This window comes from Lynx canadensis, chromosome C1, assembly GCF_007474595.2.
Source record: "Lynx canadensis isolate LIC74 chromosome C1, mLynCan4.pri.v2, whole genome shotgun sequence".
Taxonomy (NCBI): domain Eukaryota; kingdom Metazoa; phylum Chordata; class Mammalia; order Carnivora; family Felidae; genus Lynx; species Lynx canadensis.
Genome location: NC_044310.1, coordinates 177,525,618 through 177,550,430, shown reverse-complemented (window position 1 = coordinate 177,550,430; position 24,813 = coordinate 177,525,618). Strand labels below are relative to the sequence as shown.

Genomic DNA, 24,813 nt, shown 5'->3' with positions numbered 1-24,813 from the left:
TTCTTTTTTCTTTTTTCTTTTTTCTTAAGGTTCATACACGTGGTAACTGAAAGATGAACAGGAGTACATCATTGATATTTACCAAAATAAAAAGCAGTAATTTGGTTTTGAATCTGTAGTGATCAATTTTCCATGAGATGTTTTTGTCTCATACATTTAAGTGAGGGACTAAGTTAGAAAAATGCAGAAGGAAAAGTGAAAAGATAGGCTAGATGAAAACAATGGTGATGCTGTGCTCTCTTTAACTAAGGGAGAAAAATAAACAGTTTAACCTTATAAGACATGAGGGGAAGTTGAATCTGAAAGGGAAGGTAAAATAGTTCAAGCAGGAAAGGAAAATGAAAATGTACACAACAGAGCTGAGAAATGTTGAAAGATAGTATCTGAATGATCACGGGAAAGCTCCCATAAGGGTGAGAAAAACAAAGACAAATAATGGTGATTCTCAGGGTCTTAGCGGAACTCCAGATCTTGGGAAGAGTTTTCAAGTTTACATAAATAACAGAGCCTCCAAATGAGCCCTAGAAGAAGAAGCCCTCTATTTTTAAAACCAGAATATTTAAAAATTAAAGGCAAAATGAGAAAGCATTATCTTTCTTGGGAAGTTGAACAGGAGTTATTTGGAAAAAAATCAATAGGAAAATTAACAACAGGAGCAAATTTCTAACTACAGACTGTCTGAAATTGTCAGCATGCAGAAATGGGAAATTTGGTATGTTTGCTAAAGAAATAGAATCATTTTCATTTCTTTACCTTATGGGCTGTTGTCAGTTTATTTTTTTTTTTCTTTTGGAGCTTTCTGATTTAAGAGGGAAGAAAGGTTTTTGCAGGTTGTAGAATATGGAAGAGCAGGAACTCAGAAACTTGGTGTTTACCCTAGGTTTACAAATAAAAGTCCCAACTGATGTGCATCACCTAATAAAATTATGGCAGCAGTGAAGGTCATAAAAATGTTTACAACCTCATTTCTTTCCTTGAAAGATCCTTTGGTTTATCAATCTGTATAATCTTACTTTTGATTAATCGCCAATTTTCCACTTTATGGGTCGTTATTCTGTTTTTTTTTTTTTCTGTTATTGACCTTTTGACCGTTTCGTAGATAATTATCACTTCCTTCAGAGAGGAGGGTGGAGGGAAACTAAATACTTTTCTACATTTATTAAGCATCCTGTTAACCCTGGCTTGGAAAAGTCCTCGTAACAAAGAAGTTTAACACACCTAAAATAATGGTGGTGTTGCAGATAGTTCTATAAACCAAGACATCTCAGACCCCTGCAGGGCCCTGGCAAGTGAGGTAAATCAGTGCCTGGATTTCTCAGTGGTGGACAATCGGGCACACATTTCCCCCGAAAGGATTACAATATTTGAACTTACACAACATACCTAGTGGCTGAATTAAACCCACAGACTGCCAGCTGCCAGTGTCTGCACCAATGTCTGCATAGGTAATAAAAAATGTATATGCTTAGGTGTGATAAAAGTATTACTGCTAAGGGGCGCCTGGGTGGCTCGGTTGGTTAAGCATCCAGCTCTTGGTTTCAGCTCAGGTCATGATGTTGGCAGCTCATGAGACAGAGCGCCCTGTTGGGCTCGGTACGGACAGTACAAGAGTGCTCTCCCTCTCTCTGTCTCTTTCTGCCCCTCCCTTGCTCTCACTCTCAAAATAAATAAATAAATATTTTCTCAAAATAAATCTTTCTATTTTTCTCAAAATAAATAAATATTTAAAAAAAACATATTATTTCTGAAATGTGTGATAGTTCCACTCTAGTAAACTCACAGTTACAAGCCAGTCGACATGAAAGGCTTGGACCGAAGAATGGTTGAAGCATACCATAAAGTACAGAGTTAACAAGTGAACAGCTGGGACCACCTGGTTCATAATAATTTACAAAGAAGTAACTCTTTTACCTAAAACTTACCTTACGCATAAAATAAACGAAACCTCCTGAGTGTGTGTTCAGAGCCTTTCCTACAGAAGTGTTCAAGAACTCTTTAATTATTAAAAATGATTTTTGAGGACACAGCAATATGCTACAGAGGAGTTTCATTCACAATATAAGTTTCTGTGGCTTTAGGGCAAATGTTGAAATAAATCCCAAGTCATTTCCTATATTTAATGAAAGGTTATTTTTGATTTGCAAGTAGTGATGTTTCCTTACGATGTATACATTTAAGCTTTTATGTTGTTTTTGCTCACTTTTTTCAGGGCAAATTTCATGGAAATCCAATGCATGTAGCTGTGGTCATTTCAAACTGCTTAAGGGAAGAGAGGAGGATATTGGCTGCAGCCAACATGCCCGTTCAGGTAATATTTTCTGAGCTTGTGATCTCGTTATCACCTTGAACTCAATTTTTCTGAGACAGATAAATTCTTATCTTCTTCCCATCCAGCTCCTTCTACCTATGCTAATGGTGCCAACCATCCTTCCGATCACTTGGAATCAAGGTCATACGATCATTTTTGAGTAGTTCCTTGTCCCTGCCTTCATACTGAGATAATTACCTCATCCGTCTAGAGTTTGTTTCTGGAATCCTATCTATACATTCTTCTCTGTTTCCATTGGTCACCCTCTGATTCACGATCTTAAAACACCAGTTGGGGAATATAGTTAACTATCTCCTAGTTGAATTCCTAACTACCATTTGGATTTTGCTTCCCTCAGCGTGTTTATCCTTAGGGATTGATGTTGCTCGAAACCTCCTATATCTCCCGATTTCCTACCCCACAAGTCCAAAACTACTCCACAAGCAAAAACTTTATCTTTTAGAAACTCCACAAATACCTGCTTGTGGATTGTTTCAATGTACTTTGCACCTGCCATTTTTTAGATTCTATTTTATCACCCTATCCTGAATGAATTCAGAGCCCCCAACCAAGACTCATAGAGGAAAGAATGAAGCCCTTGGGAATACTTTTTCAGTTAATCCTTATAAAAAGGAAAGAATATGTAAGTAATCAGTTGTCCAAATGACATCTCCATAATTTAGTAAATCACACCACTATATTTATTTTTAAAAGCCCAAGAAAACTATCTTTTTTTGGAACTGTTAAGAATTTTTAAATTTAATTATTGTCAGGTTATGGTTCTTTTGGGAGAAGTATGAAATTTTAACAATTTCTTCTTTCTTAGATGAAGAAGGGCAGTATCATTTTTATTTAATTTAAAATCTAAAGTATAGTGCTGCTACAGTAAATATAGCTTGATTCATAATTGGGTAAAAATTAAGATTCTATGACTACTATTATATGATATTCTTATATATCCTCAACTCTCCTTTTCTATATCCCTCTTGTCTCTAGTCATTGTAGAGTGTGTGTGTGTGTGTGTGTGTGTGTGTGTGTGTGTGTGTTGTTCTCTTCAAATGTCAGATATCAGTCAAATTAGAAACTACAAATAACCTGCCAGATGCATGCCACAGCATGGTACCACATGCTACCATAAAAGAAGCACTGTTGTAAATTTCAAACCTTCAAACCAATATACAAATATCTGGATGGATCTATAGAGAGAGAGAGAGTGAGAGACAGAGAGAAATAACTGAAGACAAAATGAGAGAGAAGGAACTTTATAAATACTTTCCAATCTGAAGAATGTGGTGTAGTTGAAAGAACACTTGACTGCCAGCCAACCGCATCGGCTCTACTTGAGGTTCCACCCGATTTGCTTGGTCAGGTCATCAACCTTTCTAACCGTAGCTCCTGGCCCAGCTATAAGGTAAAGGGGTTGCTGATGTTCTAACTCTCATCTCTGGGTATCTGTATACTTTGATACCAAAGGAACGCACTCAGTTTCTTTATATCTGAGGAACACTCAACGTTAGATTATTTGAATGGCCAGGAAATGGTGCTTGGAAAAGTTGGTTAGCACCTTTCTGTTTAACTAGGCTAACAGTTTCAGATATTCTTTAGTGAGCTCCCTTTTGTTCCGGTGTAAAAGTAAATCTCATCCCAGCAGATTCAACATCCCTAATTCTGAATTTAAGTCCAACTTAACGTAGCCACTATACTCATTTTTAAATTACATGTATTCATTTTATAGAATTTCGAAAGTAACAATAGGTCTGTTGTAGAATGTTAGGAAAAAAAGTTTAAGCCATAAAATCATCCGTAACTTCACTTATACACTGACAACATTTTAGTGTGTGTTCTTCCAATCATATGTACTTAAGTTCACATGTCTATGCATATATCCATATATTTCTACATACATATACATATATAAGAACTAGAGATCACAAACACATGGTGTTTTTATAATTTGCTCTTTTTCTTAACAACTTAGTGCTACTTTAAATGTCATTAAATATTTTTCTAAAGCATGCTTTTTAATAGCTGTAGAATGTTCCATATCATACTGATCCAAGCCTCAGTTCAAAGTATGCTACATATGCTACATTTGCTATAAACTTGTTTTATCCACATCACTGAAAGTTCAAGACATCTTTTTTCTAGGGACCTTTGGAGAAATCCTTACAAAGTTCTTCAGTTTCAGAAAGGCAGAGGAATGTGGAGCACAAAGTGACTGCCATTAGAAATAGTGTGCAGGTGAGTGTTTCATGAAAAATTAGCAAGGTGGCCCTAACTGTGCCTCTTTTTCTTATGTGCCCAAAGCTAGTACATACAGAAATCATAGGGTAACTTGTCAATAAGATAACTATCTCTCACACACTATGTTCATATTAGAAAAGATTTCTTTGGGGGAAACTTTTCAACTTCAATTTACTGGAGACTGGAGCTCCCCGCCCCCCAAATTCTAAGCCTCTAACCTTCACATCTGTAATGTCTGCATCTTCATCTGCAAAAGTGAGGATAACCACCACCACAGGCTTGTTGTGAGGACAAATGAGATGATGTAAGGAAAGCCATTAGCCCAGATCTTGGCACTTAATACCTATTATGTCTGAGCAGAAAGATATCACCACGTTTGGAGAAAAGCAAAGTGAAATCTTGAAACATAAACAAACAGGAGACATAGAGGAAGCATAGATATTTTTCTAAGAAGCAGAGAGGGACTGTAGGCTGAATTGTCATAAAGTACAGCAGATTAGAATAGAGCCTTTCAGTGAAAAGATAACTGATACATTAATGCAGAGTTGTAGGGAACTAAAAGGGAAAAGGTATCCATATTCTCCAATAATAAAAAAAAAAGTTATTAGTAGCATCATTTGGAACTGAGAGATAAAAGGCAAGATGCTGAAAGATTTTCAAACAATCAGGAAGGAAAAATGAAGAGAAAATTTTGTCTGGTTCTTCCAGTGCTATTCAAACTTCATGGGAATTAGCTCTTTAGAAATGTGGATTGTACACACTTCGTCTAGGACATGACTGAAGCCCCAAATAGTGTATTTTGAAACACTGATGATGATATTTCCCTGATGTGCTTACATGTAACAACAGACTATGTTTTCTTTTGTACAAAGATGACAGAACAAGACACCAAATATTTAGAAGACCTGCAAGATGAATTTGACTACAGGTATAAAACAATTCAGACAATGGGTAAGTTTTTATTTTGTCTGTAGTTCTACCTAGGGACATAAAGACAACCTGACAAGGACTTATTCTTTACTGACAAAATTGATAAATTGATCTACTTCCCTAAGTGAAGTGCTTTTGTTTTTGTTTTGGAGAGTGCAGGAGAGTATTTTGCTTCCTCCTTTTCCCTCTTTCTGTTTCTCTGTGTGTGAGTGTCTGTGTGTGTGTGTGTGTGTGTGTGTGTGTACCAACCAATCCAAAGTAAATTATATAGCTCAAGAGAAATCAGAATCAAAATATCATTATCACAACTAAGAAAAGTAATAATAGTTCCTAGCATGATCAGGAAATTACTAATATCATCCCTAAATGAGTGTTTTAAATATAATTTCTTAAGTTGTAAGTAGAAATATAGGGTGCCTGCCTGGCTGAGTGAATAGAGCATGAGGCTCTTGATCTCAGGGTCATGAGTTCAAACTCCACCTAGGGCGTAGAGCCTCCTTAAAAAAAAATTTTTTTAATTGTAAGTAGAAATGTGATTCACTGTAGGAAATTTGGGAAGTAGACAAAAGCATTAAAAAATTAAAGATCATACAAAATTCCACCATCTATAGATAAACACTGTCAAAATGTTAGTATACTTCCTTCCAGCCTTTTCCCTATATATTCAAATACATACATATCTATTTATTTGCAAAAATAATAATAATACACAGTTTTGTGTATTGCATTTTAAACTGAAGTTTTAATTTAAATATTTCCCTGTATCATAAAAAATCTTCAAACACATAATTTCAATAATTGTATGAATGTCAGAACGTAAGAACACTGCAATTATTTGATTATCTCTGTGATTAAACACTGAGTTTGTTTACTATTAGATGTTTTTTAAAAAATGGAAAGGGAAAAAAGCAATGAAAGAATGAGAATATTTATAAGGTCTAAAATTTACAAGTAACAACGGATTGATCATTCGAAGTGTACTGCCATTAGTGGGACAATTGAGGAAATTCCAATTAGGTCTAGATTAGCTAATCGGATGTACCAAACAATTTGCAGGCTTTGGTAATTGTACTACACTTATGTAAGATATTAGAGGGAGCTGGATAAAGAACAGATGGAAACTGTACTATTGTCGCAACTCTTTTGTAATTCTGAAATTATTTTCAAATAATTTTTCAAAACAAATCGGGTAGAAATCTTTTATTTACTGAAGCATTTTTAACTACTGAGATGTTAGCTTAAAACTTCTGGAAGGAACTATGGATGACTGTGACCAAATGCTTAACTGTCATCTAAGATTTAAAAGCAAAGATATTCGGATAGGAATCTTGTTTGGCATAGGTGACAAGTGACGTGTTCTCCTGGCATCTTCAGGATGTGTTGGCTCCTATGAGGTCATGTTTAAAATAGTCATAGTTGCTTATATGTATAATTTTTCCCTTCAGAAAAAATGGCACAAACATGCATTTCATCAGATTATCAAAGGGGTCCATGATCCTAAAAGGTTTAGAAATACAAATTTAATCAAGCATTCCAGTCCATTGAATGCAGTCTCATCCCAAATTTCATATGTGAGTCACCAATTTAAGCAGTAGAATGTAGTGGCTCAATAGGTAGAGCATGTGACTGTTGATGTCAGAGTCATGAGTTCAAGCCCCAGGTTGGGCATGAAGCCCACTTAATTAAAAAAAAAGTTGTTAAAAAAGAAGTAGAATGTAACAAAATACATTAAACGATAGAATTGCTTTGAACTTAGCATATTACAATTAGAGTTATATTGATATTATCAGTGCTTCACGAGCATTACGAAGAATCAAATTGATCATTTTATCACTTAAATCAACAAGTATTCATTTTGTTGATTATAAGTGAAATGAAATGGTTTTTTTTAATGTTTATTTATTTTTGAGAGAAAGAGAGAGAGAGAGAAAGCGTGGGCAGGGGAAGGGCAGAGAGGGAGGGAGACACAAAATTCGAAGCAGACTCCAGTCTCCAAGCTGTCAGCGCAGAGCCCAATGCAGGGTTCAAACTCACGAAGCACATGATCATGACCTGAGCTGGAAAGTCAGACACTTAGCTGAACTGAGCCACCCATGAACCCCGTGAAATGAACTGTTTTAAGTGAAATGAAAGACACATGAACACAAGTTATATCTTGCTGGTGAAGACTGAAAAGTATTAGCTAATGAATTTTGAGTTAATAAAATGTTGTAGAAGCAAGATTTTGCTACATGTGGGATCTAGGAGTTAGCGAATTTGTGAATACAACCAAGAATGATTTCCTGGAGGTCAGTGCTATTTTGTAGAGAAATTGGGCCCCACGTTGTTTTGGGGCCTCTTTTTTCACAATCACACAGGTCAGATTGGCATTTCCACCCTTCACTTTTCACCGACAAGAGCAGTTACTATAAATAACCACTTGCTATATACCAATAAAGTTTAATGTTCAAGTTAAATAATACAACGTTTATTGCACATCTCCCATTTAAGAGGATAAACCATCTCAGGTTTTTTTCAGTCAGAGATTTTTCTTAATTTGTAACTCTTTCCTGCTTCTAGTTTTACTGTGAGGCAAGCTCATTCTGCAAAGGACAAAAAGGAAAGCAAAGGACTTCATCGTTATTAGTTCATGAGACTAAGTAGGTAAAACTGCAACTCTTCAGGCAGTTTTCCATAATTCCTGGGTATCAAGTAGAGTGAGGCAGATGGGTAAAGGCATCAGGAGGAGTCAAATATGATTAATGGGCACAAAGACAGGCCCCTTTCCTACTTACGCCAACCAGCTAGGGTTACTATCAATGTAGAGGTATCTTAAAAAGGAATGCATTTCAAAAACTTTTTTACCTCTCTCTCTGCCCCAAAAAGGAACATGGTGTGAAGAATGGTCTTCAGTCAAGGTCTGTATGATAGAGAGCTCACTGGCTTACTCGGTGGTGATCCTTCCTGGCAAATGAGCAGATAGGGACTGACTTTCATGCTCATCTCTAACAGTCGCATTAGGCTTCTGTATCTTAAGACTTAAGGATGGGAATTGCAGCAGATGTAGCTTTCAAAACAGAGACCTTTGCCTTGGAGTGGACTCCACATCTCATCTCTTTTCCTTCACAGATCAGGGGGACAAGAACAATGCCCTAATGAATCAGGAAGTTTTGACTCTGCAAGAAATGCTTAACAGTCTCGACTTCAAGAGAAAGGTTAGTGAAGAACTTTAATTTGGCCTTTTGCCCGTTTTTCTCCTTTTCCTGTATTTGATCCTACTGAAAAGAATCAAGCTCTTGGATTCCTTCAGTTCTATTTAAGCTGAATGAATAAATGGCAATGTTTCTAGAAAGAGTGCCATGCTGTTTGCCATGCTTCTCTTGCTAAGTTCACAAAGTTGGACCTCTTGCGAGTTTATTTATCTTGCTTATGCTGTACATTTACTGTAACTACCATTAATTTCAAGGTGAATATTTTACCCAATTTTTATTTGCCACTATTTCAGACATGACTGTCTTAGTTTCTGTACTTAGTATGCTGATGTGGGTTCTCCTACACATGTATAATTAAAATATTATTTGATGACTACTAAAATTTTAATAGAAAAATCAATGTTCCAGTTTCTACTCTGAAAAATGACCTCATGCTAAGTAATTTCTTAGATTTCAAGATAGTTCATTGACAACTGAACGTATTCAATCTAACCTCCTTTCACGGAGAGGAAGAACTCCTTTCTGACAAAATGAAATATTTTTTAAAAAAGGGAAACATTTCTATTTCAACTTTCTATCTCTCCTTGAAAATAAATGCATTGGGGGCGCCTGGGTGGCGCAGTCGGTTAAGCGTCCGACTTCAGCCAGGTCACGATCTCGTGGTCCGTGAGTTCGAGCCCCGCGTCGGGCTCTGGGCTGATGGCTCGGAGCCTGGAGCCTGTTTCCGATTCTGTGTCTCCCTCTCTCTCTGCCCCTCGCCCGTTCATGCTCTGTCTCTCTCTGTCCCAAAAATAAATAAACGTTGAAAAAAAAAATTAAAAAAAAAAAAAAGAAAATAAATGCATTGAAATCTGAGCTGTTACTGATAAGTCAAGAGTTTATTTCTAAAAGTTTGGCTTCGTTTTTTGTGCAGGAATTTGTGTGAGCACAGATAAATGTAAAATTTATTTTCACCCTAAATTATAAACTTTAACAGTTAGATATCAGATTTTAAGCATGCAAGTATTTAATCCAAGATAAGCTTAATGCTTTTATGCATAATGAATCTATACTATATGTTTTATGCATGCTATCTTATTCTACTTCAGAAATAAGATTTTAAGGACAGAAGGAACCTTAGAAATAATTCTGTCCATTCACCTGATTGTATAGATCAAAATATAAAGTTCCAGCAAATTAAGTGGTTTATCCAAATTCACATAGCTTGTCACAGAACCAGGATAGGAATTCACAACTTCTAATCCTTAGGCCTTTGAAAGCTATACTTCTTCCTAAATTCAGATAAAGTCCTAATAAAAACTAATACAGAAAGACTCCAATTTTAGTCATTGCATTTAAAAATAAATGAATAAACATATTTATAAGAATATAAATTTAATCTGTGTCTTTTTAAATAATGGAGAAATGGCTGTATGACTAGAAGATTCAATATTGTCACAGGAGGTACAAACTCAATATATTTACACTAAATGATATTACATTATGAGATTGCTAACTGTGGTCATGCTTCTTTCTTTGTGATGTTATTTGTGATAATTTAATAGTTTGAAAAGGCAGTGCTATGATAACTATAAGGTAGTATTTCATAAAGTATGTAGTGAGAATTGTAACCAAGCCTATATCTTCCAGGTCAGACAAATTGTTTTACAGGTTGAATTATAAGTGACTTTGGTTGTGTCTCCTGAAAATCTTTTCAGTAGTCACCTTTGTTTTTAGGAAGCCCTCAGTAAAATGACACAAATAGTCAATGAAACGGACTTGTTAATGAACAGCATGCTGATGGAAGAGCTGCAGGACTGGAAGAGGCGCCAGCAGATCGCCTGCATTGGAGGACCGCTCCACAATGGGCTCGACCAGCTTCAAAACTGGTAAAACGAATTGACTTTAGTTTCTAGTGAAAACCACAGGAAGTACAAACCTTCAGTGTAGCTCAGCCAGAGATGTATATGTGTTTTTTTTAATGTTTATTTATTTTTGAGAGAGAGACAGACAGACAGACAGAATGCAAGCTGGGGAGAGGCAGAGAGAGAGGGAGACACAGAATCTGAAGCAGGCTCCAGGCTCGGAGCTGTCAGCACAGAGCCCAACGCGGGGCTTGAACTGACAGACCTCAAGATCATGACCTGAGCCAAAGTTGGATGCTTAACCTACTGAGCCACCCAGGCGCCCCTATGTGTTTTTAATTTTATTCCTTTGGGGCAAAAACAAAGCATCTATAGAAGTCTATAGAATGCATCAGAAATGCCTACTTTTTCTCATCTAATATATTAATCTTAAAAGACTCAAGTGAATTTTTGAAACCTGCAATAAATGTAACTTTCTATAAGGACATAAGAAGCACTAACTTCAAAAGCTTAAAAAAAGATATCTTAGTTTTTAAATGTATATCTTAAGAAGTCAGTGTTCAACGTTAGTTTTGTGTGTTCAACAAAGTGATTTATTTTTGTATTTAAATGAAATATCTCAAATGGCTAATATAACAGGGCATCCCCTACCGTATACACATAGGCTATCATATACAGATATCCTTTGTATTGGAAAAAAAAAATGTGGATAGGGCTTTCTTCTTCATCAGTGCCAAATAAAATTATCTGATCGAATGAGCACTTAGAAAAAATAATGAAAAAGAAGGAAAATGTTCAGTTGAAATCTAAAATTGCTTTCAAAGGGTACAGAGCAATACAAGGGAGATATGGCATAACTGGGGCCACTTGCACTAAAAGCTCCACCCCACCAGGCCTGCTTGTCAAGAAGAGTAAGGAATTGGGCTCTTTTTAAAACATACTGATTTTCTTTGGGGAGATGCTTTAATTCCCTAACCTCACTGTAATCCCTTGTTTTGAAAACAAGATAAACAACAAAGGAAGCCATCAAGAATTTAGCAGATAAGCGTGCTTACACCAAATTCTGTGGGGGGTTGACAGATCTTTTCACAGCACTATGTGGGGAATAAACTTCTAAGTAGAAAGAGCTGCTGTCAGGGCCAGAAAGACTTAGCAAGTCTGTCCAGATATCCTGCCTCCTTGGGAGTGGACAGTCCCTTCAGTGTCCATTTCAGCCTCTCTCTTTCTTAAACTTCAGGCCCAAGAGCCCACCTCCATTTCTGAGGTGAGGTCGCCACATAGTGAGTAAAACTCTAAGCATGTACCTTCTCCAGACAGATACACTGATAATTTTTGGCTAATACTTAGGATTTGAAAAATACATACTGGAGTGGGGAAGGCAGTTCATTTCATACTGTCTTTTTTCTTTAGTATTCTTATGCATAACACTCTTCATATCATGTAGTAGCTTGCTGTGTTTTAAATTTGCTCTTTCTCTACCCGTTAGTGAGTACCATATCCTTAACATATATATGTTTAACAGACTTGTAAACAAAAAAATTAAAAGGGATTTGATTCCAGATGTTGACAAAATTTTGTAAATGATGTCTATAGCTATAGGTAAAAATGAGAAAACGTTGAAAATGTTTCCCATGCATCATACATCTTAGAGGAAAAACTAATTTGGGAAATAAACATACAGAACTGTCACTAACTTGTAATGGAATTAAGTAAATGATTGTATTAATTGAATAATTATTTAATAATTTATTATTTGCTAATGTGTTTAATAGTTAAAACGGTAGCTTGTTAAATGGGAAAACTATCTGCTGATTTTCATTTGTTGTTCAATAGCTTTACACTGTTGGCAGAAAGTCTGTTCCAACTCAGAAGGCAATTGGAGAAATTAGAGGAGCAGTCGACTAAAATGACATATGAAGGGGATCCCATCCCCATGCAAAGAGCCCATCTGCTAGAAAGAGTCACCTTCTTGATCTACAACCTTTTTAAGAAGTAAGGAAAGTATTATCCATTTAAATGCCTCATGGAAGCCTCAGTCTTGTGGGGTTGTAAGGACACCCTGGCTGGGGTTTTAGTGTTAAGGTGATGGGTGGGGTGGGGTGGGTAGGCAAGTGTTAAACAGTGAGCCTCAGGGTAAAGGGAATAAAGCTACAGAGAGTTCCAGAAGCCTTTCTGCTCTTCACTATGTATTCAGCATTTCTCCCAAGAACTGACTCAATTTTCCATGAGCCAAGCACATCATCCAGCTGAAGTTCATTTTTCACATTTTAGAAAACAAGATTTCAATGATTTCTTCTTAAGTATATATCCAAGAAATGAAGGGTAGAGACCATGTTTATGTGTATTACCTCATCTAAAAAAAAAAAATTCTAATACCCAGAAATTCTAATATCCAGTTCAAAGATGGCATGAAATTAACTTTTCCTTTATGTTTAGTATGATAAAAATAGACTTTTATTCTTGACTCAAGTATAACAATTAAGAATTATTTACCATTGTTATTTAGGGACAATCTTTAGGCATTTTTTCCATCTCCTGGTAACTATTTATGAGAAATCTTTGGAAAGATTTGAACTTAATGGACATTTGAATGTCTTCTAAGTGTAGAAAATTTGGATCTTTTAAGAGGACAGCATCCTGTTTCTCTGTGGTTTTCAGCCTGTCAATATTTTCAATGTTTTCAAGACGTGCTTTATTTCCTTTTAATCTAGCTCATTTGTGGTTGAACGACAGCCATGCATGCCAACCCACCCTCAGAGACCGATGGTACTTAAAACTCTCATTCAGTTCACTGTAAAGCTAAGGTAGGCAGAATGTGCTCTATCATTTCATTTGTTTGTGGAGCCTCAGCCACTGCGTTAATTACAACTCATTTCTCTTATAGTGCCTTTCATTCAACTCTTCTTTATTAAGCACTTCCTGCATGCCCAACACTGAGCTTTGGTAGATACCCTCAGAAATGTTAATATGAGGGCCCTGCTTGTAAAGAATATGACAATAAAGATGAAAGCCTGAAGGGTATTATCATGACAGTATGGAATTCCAACGTCGGGCATCTTGGGATTAATGGCTGAAAAGGCTGACTTGGTAGAGGCTAGCAAAGCCTTGTGGTCCCTATGAGGAAGGACCTTGCAGGAAGAGCAGAGACAGGAAGGAGAGTGGGATTGTAGGAGAGCGAGACGACAGAAATAATGACTTTCTGGGTCTGTTTTGTAAGCATGTGAAATAGGGAGAGGTAGACTTGAGTAGATTGGGGACAGAATATGAAAGGCTTTGAATATCTTACCCATGAAATATGATGGTATGTTCTTCCCCTGTGATTGCCCAGCAGCTAGCTTATAGGATTTTCCACAAAAACTCATAATGCTGTAATTTTCAATACATCCTTACCATGTACCTGATTTAAAGACATATGACTTTTGTGTTATTGCTGCTTTGTCTGTGCATTTGATCCTTTCCATTAGCATGAGAAACCAAGACGTATCATTTTCCGTAGTGACACTTAAAATAATGAATTTGAACTCAAACTTTCAAAGATTTTCATCATGCATCAATCTCCAAGGCCCCCAAGCTTTAAATTCCTAATCACTAAGTCACCTCTGACTACCATACGAGAGGTAATGATGCCATGGTAGATAGTGATTTAGGGCCCCACAATAGGGTCCCTGATCACACATCACTATTGGAACTTTATTTTTTTACTTTATTTTATTTTATTTTATTTTATTTTATTTTATTTTATTTTTTTATTCATTTCAAATCTATTGAGATGTAACTGACATACGCTATAGAAGTTTAAGATGTACAGTGTAACGACTTGTCTTACATAAGTTGCAAAATGATTACTACAATAAGTTTAGTTAACATCCATCACCTCAGAACTCCATTTTTAAAGGGAAGGCATTTTTCTTCAGTTTGCATTTTAAATACCTGACTTGAAATTCTTAATCATTTCCTTTGTGTGAATTTTGTAGTAAGACTTAAGAACCAAGAACAAAAGGCAGAGGCCAGGTTCCCTTTCAAAATTTCATGATTTTCAAAAGTTGTTCATTCATTCTTCATCCCTATATTTCTATAACCCAGAAGACAGTAACACTAAAGGGAAATAGGATAGAGGGGTGGTGGACATCCTACTTTTCCTTGAGATACCCCCAGAGATGAAATGGTAAGTCTAAGATGCTCTCTGGGACAAAAAGGGAGATGATTAGGGAATGTTCTCAGCCAAGAGTTCAGAGTGGAAGAAGCTCCCTGAATGGGCATCACCTTACATGTTGTTTGAACTGATTGCCAGGAGCCTAGACCATTAGTCCCTGATTTGAAAGCAGCGTTCCTGCTTTCCTCTTCCACCTGACTGTTGGTTCCCTATCCTTCTCTGTACCCTGTTCTTCACTGTCTTGATAGATGATCCTTTACTAATATTCAAACTTTTTCCCTAAAACCCCTCCCTCCCAAAGAATTCCAGCCTCCTATTTCAAAAGGAGCAGTGACATGGGATTCCCTTTAGTCATCAGCATCTCACAGTGAATCAGATCCTTCCTGAAGTATGATAGGAAGGCAGAGAGGGAAAACTTGCTGCCCTATTTCATATGACCTCCTCACCCTTCACTACTAACAACTACACGCTTATCATATTCCAAACCCTAACACCAAACCTGTGCTTCATGCAGGATTTTTAAGGAGCCTTTGTCACATTCTACCCACACTTTTGTTTGAGCTGTCTATCATCTATGATTATATTTCTCTAATGCCAATCAGTTGCTTATTTCCATTTTCCATATTCCATCTATTATATTTAGCTGGACCTCTTCCCTTTATGTGTAGCTACGTCCACACTTCTAGGGCTGTCCTGGCCATACATGAGGAGCTCAATACATGCTGAGTGAATGAATGAGTTTTGGGATGAGTGCATGATTGGGATGAGTGAGTGAGTGATTGGATTAATATCTCGGAAATCGACTGAACCCACAGAGAGAGTATATTAGAGGTTATGACTCAAACGATTGGGAAAAGCAAAAGAATAAAGGATCTGACACCAGAAGAAGAAATTAAAGGAATTCTTACTCTGATCTTTAATCACTTGTTTGGAATTAAATATTTTTAAGTTATGAACATTTTTGCTGGGACTTACATAGTGTACTTAAAGATTGCAAATACATTTGAATTGGAATTTTTCAGATCCCAGAGGCCTGGTCTTTCTCAGACTTTTTGCCATAAAACAGTTATCATCAAAACATTTTAGTTTTACCAAGCTTACAATTTTTTTATGATATGAGAATAAAATGGAGCCATATTGATACACTTGAATGTTTTTCTTATATTTATACACTTAGCCCAAATTTGAGCTTTAGCCAAAATATATAGCTATTTTTCTGACCTAGCCAATGTATTATCCAACATATATCAACTAAAGCAATATGGAAGTACTTCACAAATGTTTGTCAATACGATAGGAAATGGCTGGTGTCATATTAGTAACATGACAAACTAAAGAGGAATTGTACATTTTTATTTTTATTTATTTTTACTTTATTTTAATTCCAGTATAGTTAACCTACAGTGTTATATTAGTTTCAGATGTACAATATAGTGATTCAACCATGAATCACACTAACATATAACTGAAGATAACCTAAATTCAATTTATGTGTATAGGACATAAATATATTTATATATTTAAATATAAAAAGGCTCTTAGCACTTTTAATTTTTGGCTCTGATTCTTGTTTATGTGTCTTTCCAGACTACTAATAAAATTGCCAGAACTGAACTATCAGGTAAAGGTGAAAGCATCTATTGACAAGTAAGTTTCTAATTTCATTTTGAAACATGAAAATGTGAGACTTTGTAAAAAGAACTTTCCTCATTCTATAGAATTATTTCAAACTTTTAAATATATTTCTCTAACATTACATATCAATGTACTTCAAATATTTGACTTTGAAGTTCAAACATTTCATAGAACTCCAATGAAGATTTCTTTAAAAAATTTTACTATAAAGTCTTGAAATGAAAATTTATGACTATATTATACTACTCTCTAAAGTATCAAAGAAAGTTTTTACTAGATCCATAAAATAGCTCATTTTAAGGAATCTTCTTGGTTTTACAGGAATGTTTCAACTCTAAGGTAAGAAATTTATTTTATATATTTTTTGATGGTCCCATAAATGTATTTTACCTGAGACCATGTAAATAGCTAAGATTTTCTGTCTAGCAATCGAAGATTTGTTCTTTGTGGAACTCATGTCAAAGCGATGTCCATTGAAGAATCTTCTAACGGGAGTCTCTCAGTAGAATTTCGACATTTGGTGAGTTCAACAGTAAAATTACACAAGCTACTCCCCCTCCCAAATCAGACACATCCTTAAGAATAGGCCTTATAATTAAATATATTTTGGTTTCTGGCATTTCTTATGTGAGATTAAGGGCCACATTGAGAAATAAAACATGCCATTATTGAAGAATTAAAAATGTTAGAAAGACCACAGTAACTTAACTCAGAAGTCCAAGTTCTCAAAAATGGTGAGAATAGTACCTAAGTATATACAGCAATTGGTCAATATATTTTGGAAATAATAACAGACATAATCGGTCTTGTAATGGATAGGAATTCCTGGTTTCATTTTTTAAATGTCCCCAAGAAATGATATCCAGCAACAACATGTCTGGCCGAAGGTGCTTTCATTTTTAGAGTAGCTTGTGGGCAGGTAGGATGTTCCTGGGTCTGGCGGTTGCACAGAGTTTGCCTTGGCATGTCTAGAAAGCTTCTGACCCAGCCTTAACCTGCTGCTTCTTGTTCATACCACTTCCTCTTAACCTAGAGTTCTCTTCCTGCTTTCTTTCTAATTCTTTGTATAGTTCTTAGATTCCCAAAGACTCTACTGCTTTTCTTGCCAGATGCATGATACTCATGATTAGCACTTAGAAAGGACCTCACCCGAATGTTGGGGCACCACTAAGTGGGCTTCAAAGGGTCTAATTTCTAAAAGATGAAATTTAGGTTAATAGATATCTGCATATACAAATGTATGCTTGCTTTTGTTTTTAATTTTGTTTTTGTTTGGTCTGTAGTATTGAAGGGTACATTTCTTTTTCACTGAATCCCTCCAGTGTGAGACTGATAAATAAACAAAATGTAAGGAGGAGTTATGTATTATACATCCTTATAACTAATACTCTTTTCACATAGGTTCATTTCGTATTCTTAAGAAATTTTCAATAATGGACAATGTTTGCTAATAAATAAAGCTGTAAGAGACCTTAACTTAGAGATGTCTATCTCTTAAAAAATGTCATGTGGAAAGGACAAGGAACATACCAAAAAGTGGTTAGGTCTTTACTCCAGGAGGGATAACACATAAAATAAAATCTTACTTTTTAAGGTGCTCTTCTAGTTACAAAGCGTTTTTATATATATTACCTTTTGCATAATAACTTAAAAAAAAAAAACTTTATTTTTGAGGCTGGGAAGGGGCAGAGTGAGGGGAACAGAGGATCCGAAAAGCGTTCTGCGTCCACAGCAGCGAGCCCAATGCGGAACTCGAATTCACTAACTGTGAGATCATGACCTAAGCCGAAGTCAGACATTCACCCAACCGAGCCACCCAGGCGCCCCGCATAATAACTTCTAGTTGCTTTTTAATACAAAACTAAATGTAGAAAACCAGAGAGGCAAAAATGAAAAAATTAAAAATCATCTGTAATCTCACTACCTTATAGCACTATTACATCTTTACTTTCGTTTTCATTCTTTTCTAACTTTTGTATATGTACTTTTTAAGTGAGATCAGACTGTAGGCAGTGTGTAAACTGTTGTCTGCCTTTCAAAAAATGAAGTCATCTATATCATGAACATTTCTGTGTCCCTGAGTCTCTAACGCCATGTAGTAGCTTGCTGTGTCCTGTGGCATAGTACCTCCCATTGTTTGTTTCCCCAATCCTCTGTGTTGGTTTCACAGGGATTGAGAACCATTGCAGCTTAGCTCAGGTGATGCTTTCCAGGTACAAAGGAGTGCTGAATAGATTTTAAAACATCCCAGCATGATTTCCTTTTTCTAAAACGTGGGCTGAAAATCATAGTCTTAACAGTATGCCAACTTCCTCACGTCCCTTAGTGAAAGTTTCTAAAGTGACATCCCATGAGATGAAACCGTCAGCTTCTTTCTGTTGAATCTGGGTACCTGTGTCAGGTTTCTGTAATTAGAAGACATCTGGGTTACTGTTCTAGAAAGCAGAATTGTGGCCCAGAAAATCACTCCAATAGGTATGACCGACTCGATATTTAATTGATAATGCTGTTATTCCTTTTTTGCAAAGCAACCAAAGGAAATGAAGTCCAGTGCTGGAAGCAAAGGAAATGAGGTACAAAATGATTTCTACAAGATAATTATTTTTAGGAAATAACTCTATAATATCTTATTTTTACAAAGCTTTTAAACTGCCCTTTATAATTTTATGTAAAGTCAAATTCATGTTTCTCTGGTTACAAACGTAAAGCTGGATAAGTGCAAACAGTCTAAGAAATTTTGTCTTAAAGAGGAGAAAATAGAAATTGCATATAATAATACCCTTTTAAAAGAAAAACTTAACATTTTGGTTCACATCATTCTAGACCTTTATCTATGTATATATTACTTTACAATATATGTACACATTGTTTCATAACCTGCTTTTTTCCCACATAACAATTTAAGGTGAACAGCTTTCCATAACCTGAAATACTGCTAGAGAACATCACTTAAAGTGCCTGCACTGAATTGCATTTCACAGGTGTGCTGTAATGTCTTTAGTCAGTTCTCCCTTATTATAAAACATCTTAAAATCACTCATTTTCCACAGATAAGAGTTAAGTCTCAAACTTCATGACATATTATATGAAAATCAGACATGAAAAACAGCCCTGTTACTTTATGGTATCAGTTACCTTGCCTTTTTACTTCAGGCTTGTGTTCCACTGGATGAAATTGATTGACAGAACAAACTGATGCCATTCCAGTGTTTACATTTTAGTCAGTAAATGACAGAGTGGGCAAATCCTGGGTTGGAAGTGGCCTTGGGGATCATCTGTTTTGTTGGACTAGATGCTAGGACTAAATATACTAAAACTAAAACATATTTGGAATTAGAAAGCCTGGGTTTGAAAGTATTCTGACAGTGACTGAAAATGTGACCTTTGGCAAATGATCTGATAGAGAAAATTTTTTCCTCTTACAGATCAGGGTATAATGCCCAACGCTCTCTGTTCAGAGATGCTGCATATGCAAGATCATCTACACAATGCAGTTGTAAAATAGTGAGGCTTATCTCTGGTGTGGTTGATATGGATTCAATCTCCTGGCTTTACAGTCAGTCACAGCTTCTATGAGAAATCTCTTTGAATTATTTGAAAGGAAAAAGCACTTTATAAAATCCAGCTTTCAACTGCAATCAATCTAGCTCTCCCCGCAAAACCACAATGATTGACCACAACAGGTTTAATACACTACGTTTTCTCTTCCAAAAATCCTTCATTCTCTTAATGGCTTAGAGAGCATTTGCCAAATATTACAGCCACACCAAAGATGAACTAAGTCTTCCTCCCAGGGTAAGCCTTGTCTTAAGCCAGAGCTGCAAACGGGTCTCTACCACCCAGATATCACAGGAGCAGAGCTTTTGAGTTTAAGGATAGTCTGGTAAACCGGAAAGTAGAGTTATTGTTCTGACCACATTAGCACATTATAAATAAAAATCTATTTCACACATCTCACTGGAATTCTGGACCAAGCTGCAAACACTTCAAGCAGCATAACATCCTTGAATAGTACTTGCTAAGTGTGAATAGACGAAACACAATGCTTCTTAACTTTTCTTAAGTAAAACAGATCAAATGGAAATAAATCTAAATAGTCAACTCTCCAATACGTTGTCATCTTTATAAATGTAAAATCAAAATCTTTACTCCGGTTTCCTTAGAGAAGAAATCTAAGTATATCATCTACTACCGTATGATAACCAAGCAATGTCTTATTAACACTGTCTACTTATATTACATCGAATGTATTTCCTCTTATTTTTGGATTAATAACAAAATCGTACTGTTGTGTCAGAATGATTGTATTCTTCCTTTTTTCCCCCTAAGTTTGCTAGAGCAAGAAAATTTGATTTAAGCTATTCCTTGAGCTCCCCCTGTTGATGGAATTGTAATATGACTCCTAGGTACATTTAAAATAAACCATAGACCTGAAAGTTGTTTTATGTACTACAGGAATAACTGAGAAGTCGCAAAATATACAAAGTGGGCTCAGAAAGTTGGGCCAAAAAGAAAACAAAAAAAAAAACCCAAGGGGTTGGCCAGGCAGTAGGAGTGATCAAAGGAAGTCAGGAAAGAGCCTGGGGAAGATCTAGTGATAAAATGGAGTTCATAAAGTCATAGGGCCAAAGATTGTAGTAATCAAAATGTCAGGAAAACAGGAAGGTAGGATATGATACCTCATTTTCAAATTTCAAATAGTAGTTGTTCCTTATCTGTGAGCACCTGCAGCAGGAGTTCACAGCCCGATAAGAACTTATTTAACAAATCCTCCTGTGGCATTTACTATATACTGGGCACTAAGAGCTTCACTGACATTGATTTATGTAATTCTTGCAACAGTGCTATGAAGCAGATGCTATTAGTGTACTTATTTTAGTTAGGGAAACTGAGGCACAGAACGGTCAGGCCAAGATTCAAAGCATGGCTCCCATATCCATGCTCTTGGCCACTAGGCAATGCTGCCTCTGGGATCGGAAGATCTGCCCTGGGAGAAGCATTATCGCTTGGCACTGATCTTTGTCCTCCTCCTGCCCCTTGCCTCATCATGTTCCCTCCGTTTGCTGGGATTCCAAGAAGGGAGGTCTTTGCAGGTGTGTGAGGAGCATCTCATCCTTTCTCTACTCCAGCCGCTGCTGTTACTGTTCTCACTGTACCCACCCACGCAGAAATCACGTAGCTACCTCAGCCAGAATCCTTATAAAGTTTAGAAGAAATTTAAAAGAATTCTTTCTCAGAAAATGTTGTTTTTGACCTCTCCCTTATGTTTAACGTGCATCAGTGGGGGGATGGAAATAGCACCATGTTGGGGTCTGCCCCCTATAGGCAACTGACCTGGCTCAAGCCACTTACCCTCACTAACTCCCAATTCCTAATCTGTAAAATGGGCATCATGTTGATCTGCACTTAGAGGGTTGTTAAGAGGACCAAATGACATGGTATGTGTGAGAATCAACTGTGATGTGCTGTGCTGTGCGATAGATGTCTGCTATGGCTCTTCCTGATCAGCCCTCCAGGCTGCCCCTTTGTAAAGAACAGGTATTTACACAAGTGGAGAAATGACTGTAAAGATGGTACCTGACAGGACGAACTGCTGATCCTTATCCTTCTCTGCCCACTGCCAAAGTGCTCGGCTGCAGATGTTCCTTTTCTAGGGCCCCTGAGCACATCCCTCTCTGGCCCCACGTCCCTGAAACCTCAAAGCACCATGTGTGTGTGCCCTTCTTATAGGATCACATATCTCGGGTTCCTACTACCACCCCACATGTCCCCACCCCCTGTCTGATAGGCACACGTGCATACACACACACACACACACACACACACACACACACGGGGCACACAGGGGCCCCTCAGTTCTGCTTTTGTGGTTGTCAGAACTTGGACTGAATGATTACTAAATGATTGAGAACAGACCAAGATGTCATGAATGATAGTTTCCCCAGGGGCACCACTCCAGACCTCCCTAGCACCCCCATGCCTCTTTGACTCACATTATCCAAAAAGAGGTGATCGGTCTGGTTGTACAGGGATCCTGGCTACAGGACTGGGTGAAGGGAAGAAGTTGCATTAAACCCATACCATCCCAAAAGGACCAAAGAGGTACCTTAGAAGTCACCTCCGGATTATGGGGGGTGGGGAGGTGAATGGTGGAGCTCTGGGTCCCCCACCCCTGTTTTAGTCAAGATAGCTCTGTTTTATATATTTTACAGGCTGGAACCCAGATGGAAAATTTCTTTTCAAGAATGTGTTTCAAGGTTAAAAAAACATTTGAAAACCATTGGAGTTAGACAATTTCTGAAGCTTTTTTGAATAAGGTTCTATAATCTGCAAGAGTGCAACATGGCGTAGGAGCTTTACTTTTTTGAAAAAAAATGAGTTTAATTTCAAAAATTTGCTTTGGAATTTCACAACATCCCTTGGGAAATCTGTAGACACGCTGTCACAGAATCAAGGTTAACAATTACTCCTTCTTTCTCCCACCTTTGTTCTTTTCCTTGGAAGAACCACTGTGAAGAAACAATTTCATCACCTACCAAGTGGCCAAACTTGGAAGGAATCAGTTCATCCCTACACGATAAACATTCCCAGGAAGGAGACTTTCCCAGAGGTCCTTATCTGGCAAAATGCTGACTAGAGAGTGATTGTTGAAATGTGGAAACTGTTCGAACAGGAAAGCTGGAATTGCAGTCTCTTGAGTTTGCTCTTTGTTGGTAGGCTTTAACTGATAAATGACAGTTTTAGTCTTAGACTGAGGTGTTGGGTAATTTTGTTTATGTGGTGGAAAGTCATGAAGCACAAAGAAGCTATTAGTAAAGCCTGGGTGACTTGAGTTTCATTGAACAGAATAGCCAAACAGATGTTCTTTCAAGGTTCAGGGTTCTCAGACACAGATCCACTACTCACACGCCAACTAGCCCATGCATTGTCACAGGAAGTTAATTTCCTTCTGAACAATTTAAGAAGTTGCAACACTTTTTAGAAGAGACGTCAGTACAAGGATAACACTAAAAACGTTAACTTTTTATGTGGCACCCTCCACACAGTTCCCTTATTTTACTGTGTGAGGCTGAGAATTAGTTGTCATTTTCCATCTATTTCTTATGATTCTGTGATTGGGGTCTGTATCTCCTGTGATTGTACCATCATTTCCCCTTTTATCATTGTTTCCCAGCATCTAAGCCAGTGTCTAGCACATGATAGGTAGTCAACAAATACACTCTAGGTGAATGGATGATTGTTTTCTATTCCACATAGTCTTCCCCATGAAACATTATCATAGACTATGGCTTGTTAAGAGATAAGCAAGGAATTTAGGTGAAAATTAGCTTTATCCCAGTCATATTTTCTTAACGGAGGTTTCCTGTCAAGTCAAAAGCCATAGCTATTTGTTAACATAGTCTAGGTTTCCAGGGTGTATTATTTGGCACTGAGCAGAGAAAAGAAGAATATGGTGACATCTATACCTACCTTTCCTGAGGTTGTGTGTTTTTTTTCCAGATGGAGCCTGGTCAAGCTGTTCTGCCACTTTTCCAGTTTCTTAGCAGATTATCCAGTGTGTGCTTTTCTTTACGAGTATAATAAAGTCAATCCATTTATATTTTCAGTGCCATATAATATAAATATCATATATATGGATGTTTTAAATTCATAATCATCTCAGCTGATTAGGATGGCTTTTAACACAGCCATTAATGGTGCACGTTCTCCACAATGTTTTCCCCAGTCTATAAAGAATAGACCCTGAGAATGTGAAATTGAATAGCGTCCCTGGCTTGGACTACACTGATAAAGTAATAAAGACTTTGACTGATGGCCATGCAAGCTTTGAAAGTTAATGACGCTTCCTTTTGTCACAGCACTTTTCTCCAGTCATGTGTATTGTGTGTCAGCTTCCTTGCTGGATTTCATTCTCAGTATGCCTCACAACTGCATCAGAGGTTTTAAGTAATCATTAGATATTAGTTTGAATCACTGAAGAAACCTCTCACCATCTACATTCCAGTTCAGTAAAGTAATAACCAAAGCACAAAGCCTTTTCCCAATGTTAATGGACAACTCTAAGCGTCATTGCTCTGTCTGTGGAGTCCTGGTTTCTCACACTTTGGAGTGTGAATACACAGGTGCCATAACACAGAGATCTGAGGAAATCATCTATAATCATGAATAATTATATCATATTTACATTTAATTGTATAAATTAGACTATAGAGGCTATTAGTATAGGGGATGGATAGGACCTCATACTCAAAAAGGCTCTCTTTAGCTGTCTGCCAGCTGTGCCCCCCCCCCCCACTGAGAAAGATGTCTGTGGGATCAAGGCAGGGTGCTTTCCCAGAGTCCCAAGCACAGATGTCACCACCAATGCAAATATTTCTAGACACAAGCAGAGGCCAATGGGCCACACTAGTCAGTGAGGTTTCTCACAGAGGTGGAAGTGGGGGTGGGGGGAATGGGCAATGGTCCAGATTGGCCCACCTCTCTCCAGGCCACCATGTTCCAGTGGAA

At 37.0% G+C, this 24,813-nt stretch overlaps 1 protein-coding gene across 6 annotated transcripts in view; it reads left to right on the top strand.

Moving 5' to 3' along the window:
• STAT4 (signal transducer and activator of transcription 4) overlaps positions 1-24,813 on the top strand; it is a 92,050-nt gene that overhangs the window by 51,269 nt on the left and 15,968 nt on the right. For 5 of the 6 annotated variants that reach the window (XM_030326005.1, XM_030326007.1, XM_030326004.1 and 2 more), the window contains exons 4-14: positions 2,210-2,308; positions 4,457-4,549; positions 5,425-5,503; positions 8,591-8,676; positions 10,390-10,541; positions 12,351-12,509; positions 13,229-13,321; positions 16,258-16,317; positions 16,627-16,644; positions 16,732-16,825; positions 18,834-18,878. In XM_030326005.1, the coding sequence (XP_030181865.1) occupies positions 2,210-2,308; positions 4,457-4,549; positions 5,425-5,503; positions 8,591-8,676; positions 10,390-10,541; positions 12,351-12,509; positions 13,229-13,321; positions 16,258-16,317; positions 16,627-16,644; positions 16,732-16,825; positions 18,834-18,878 (978 nt within the window). The remainder of the gene's footprint in view (positions 1-2,209; positions 2,309-4,456; positions 4,550-5,424; positions 5,504-8,590; positions 8,677-10,389; positions 10,542-12,350; positions 12,510-13,228; positions 13,322-16,257; positions 16,318-16,626; positions 16,645-16,731; positions 16,826-18,833; positions 18,879-24,813) is intronic. The other variant, XM_030326006.1, reaches the window with a different exon arrangement.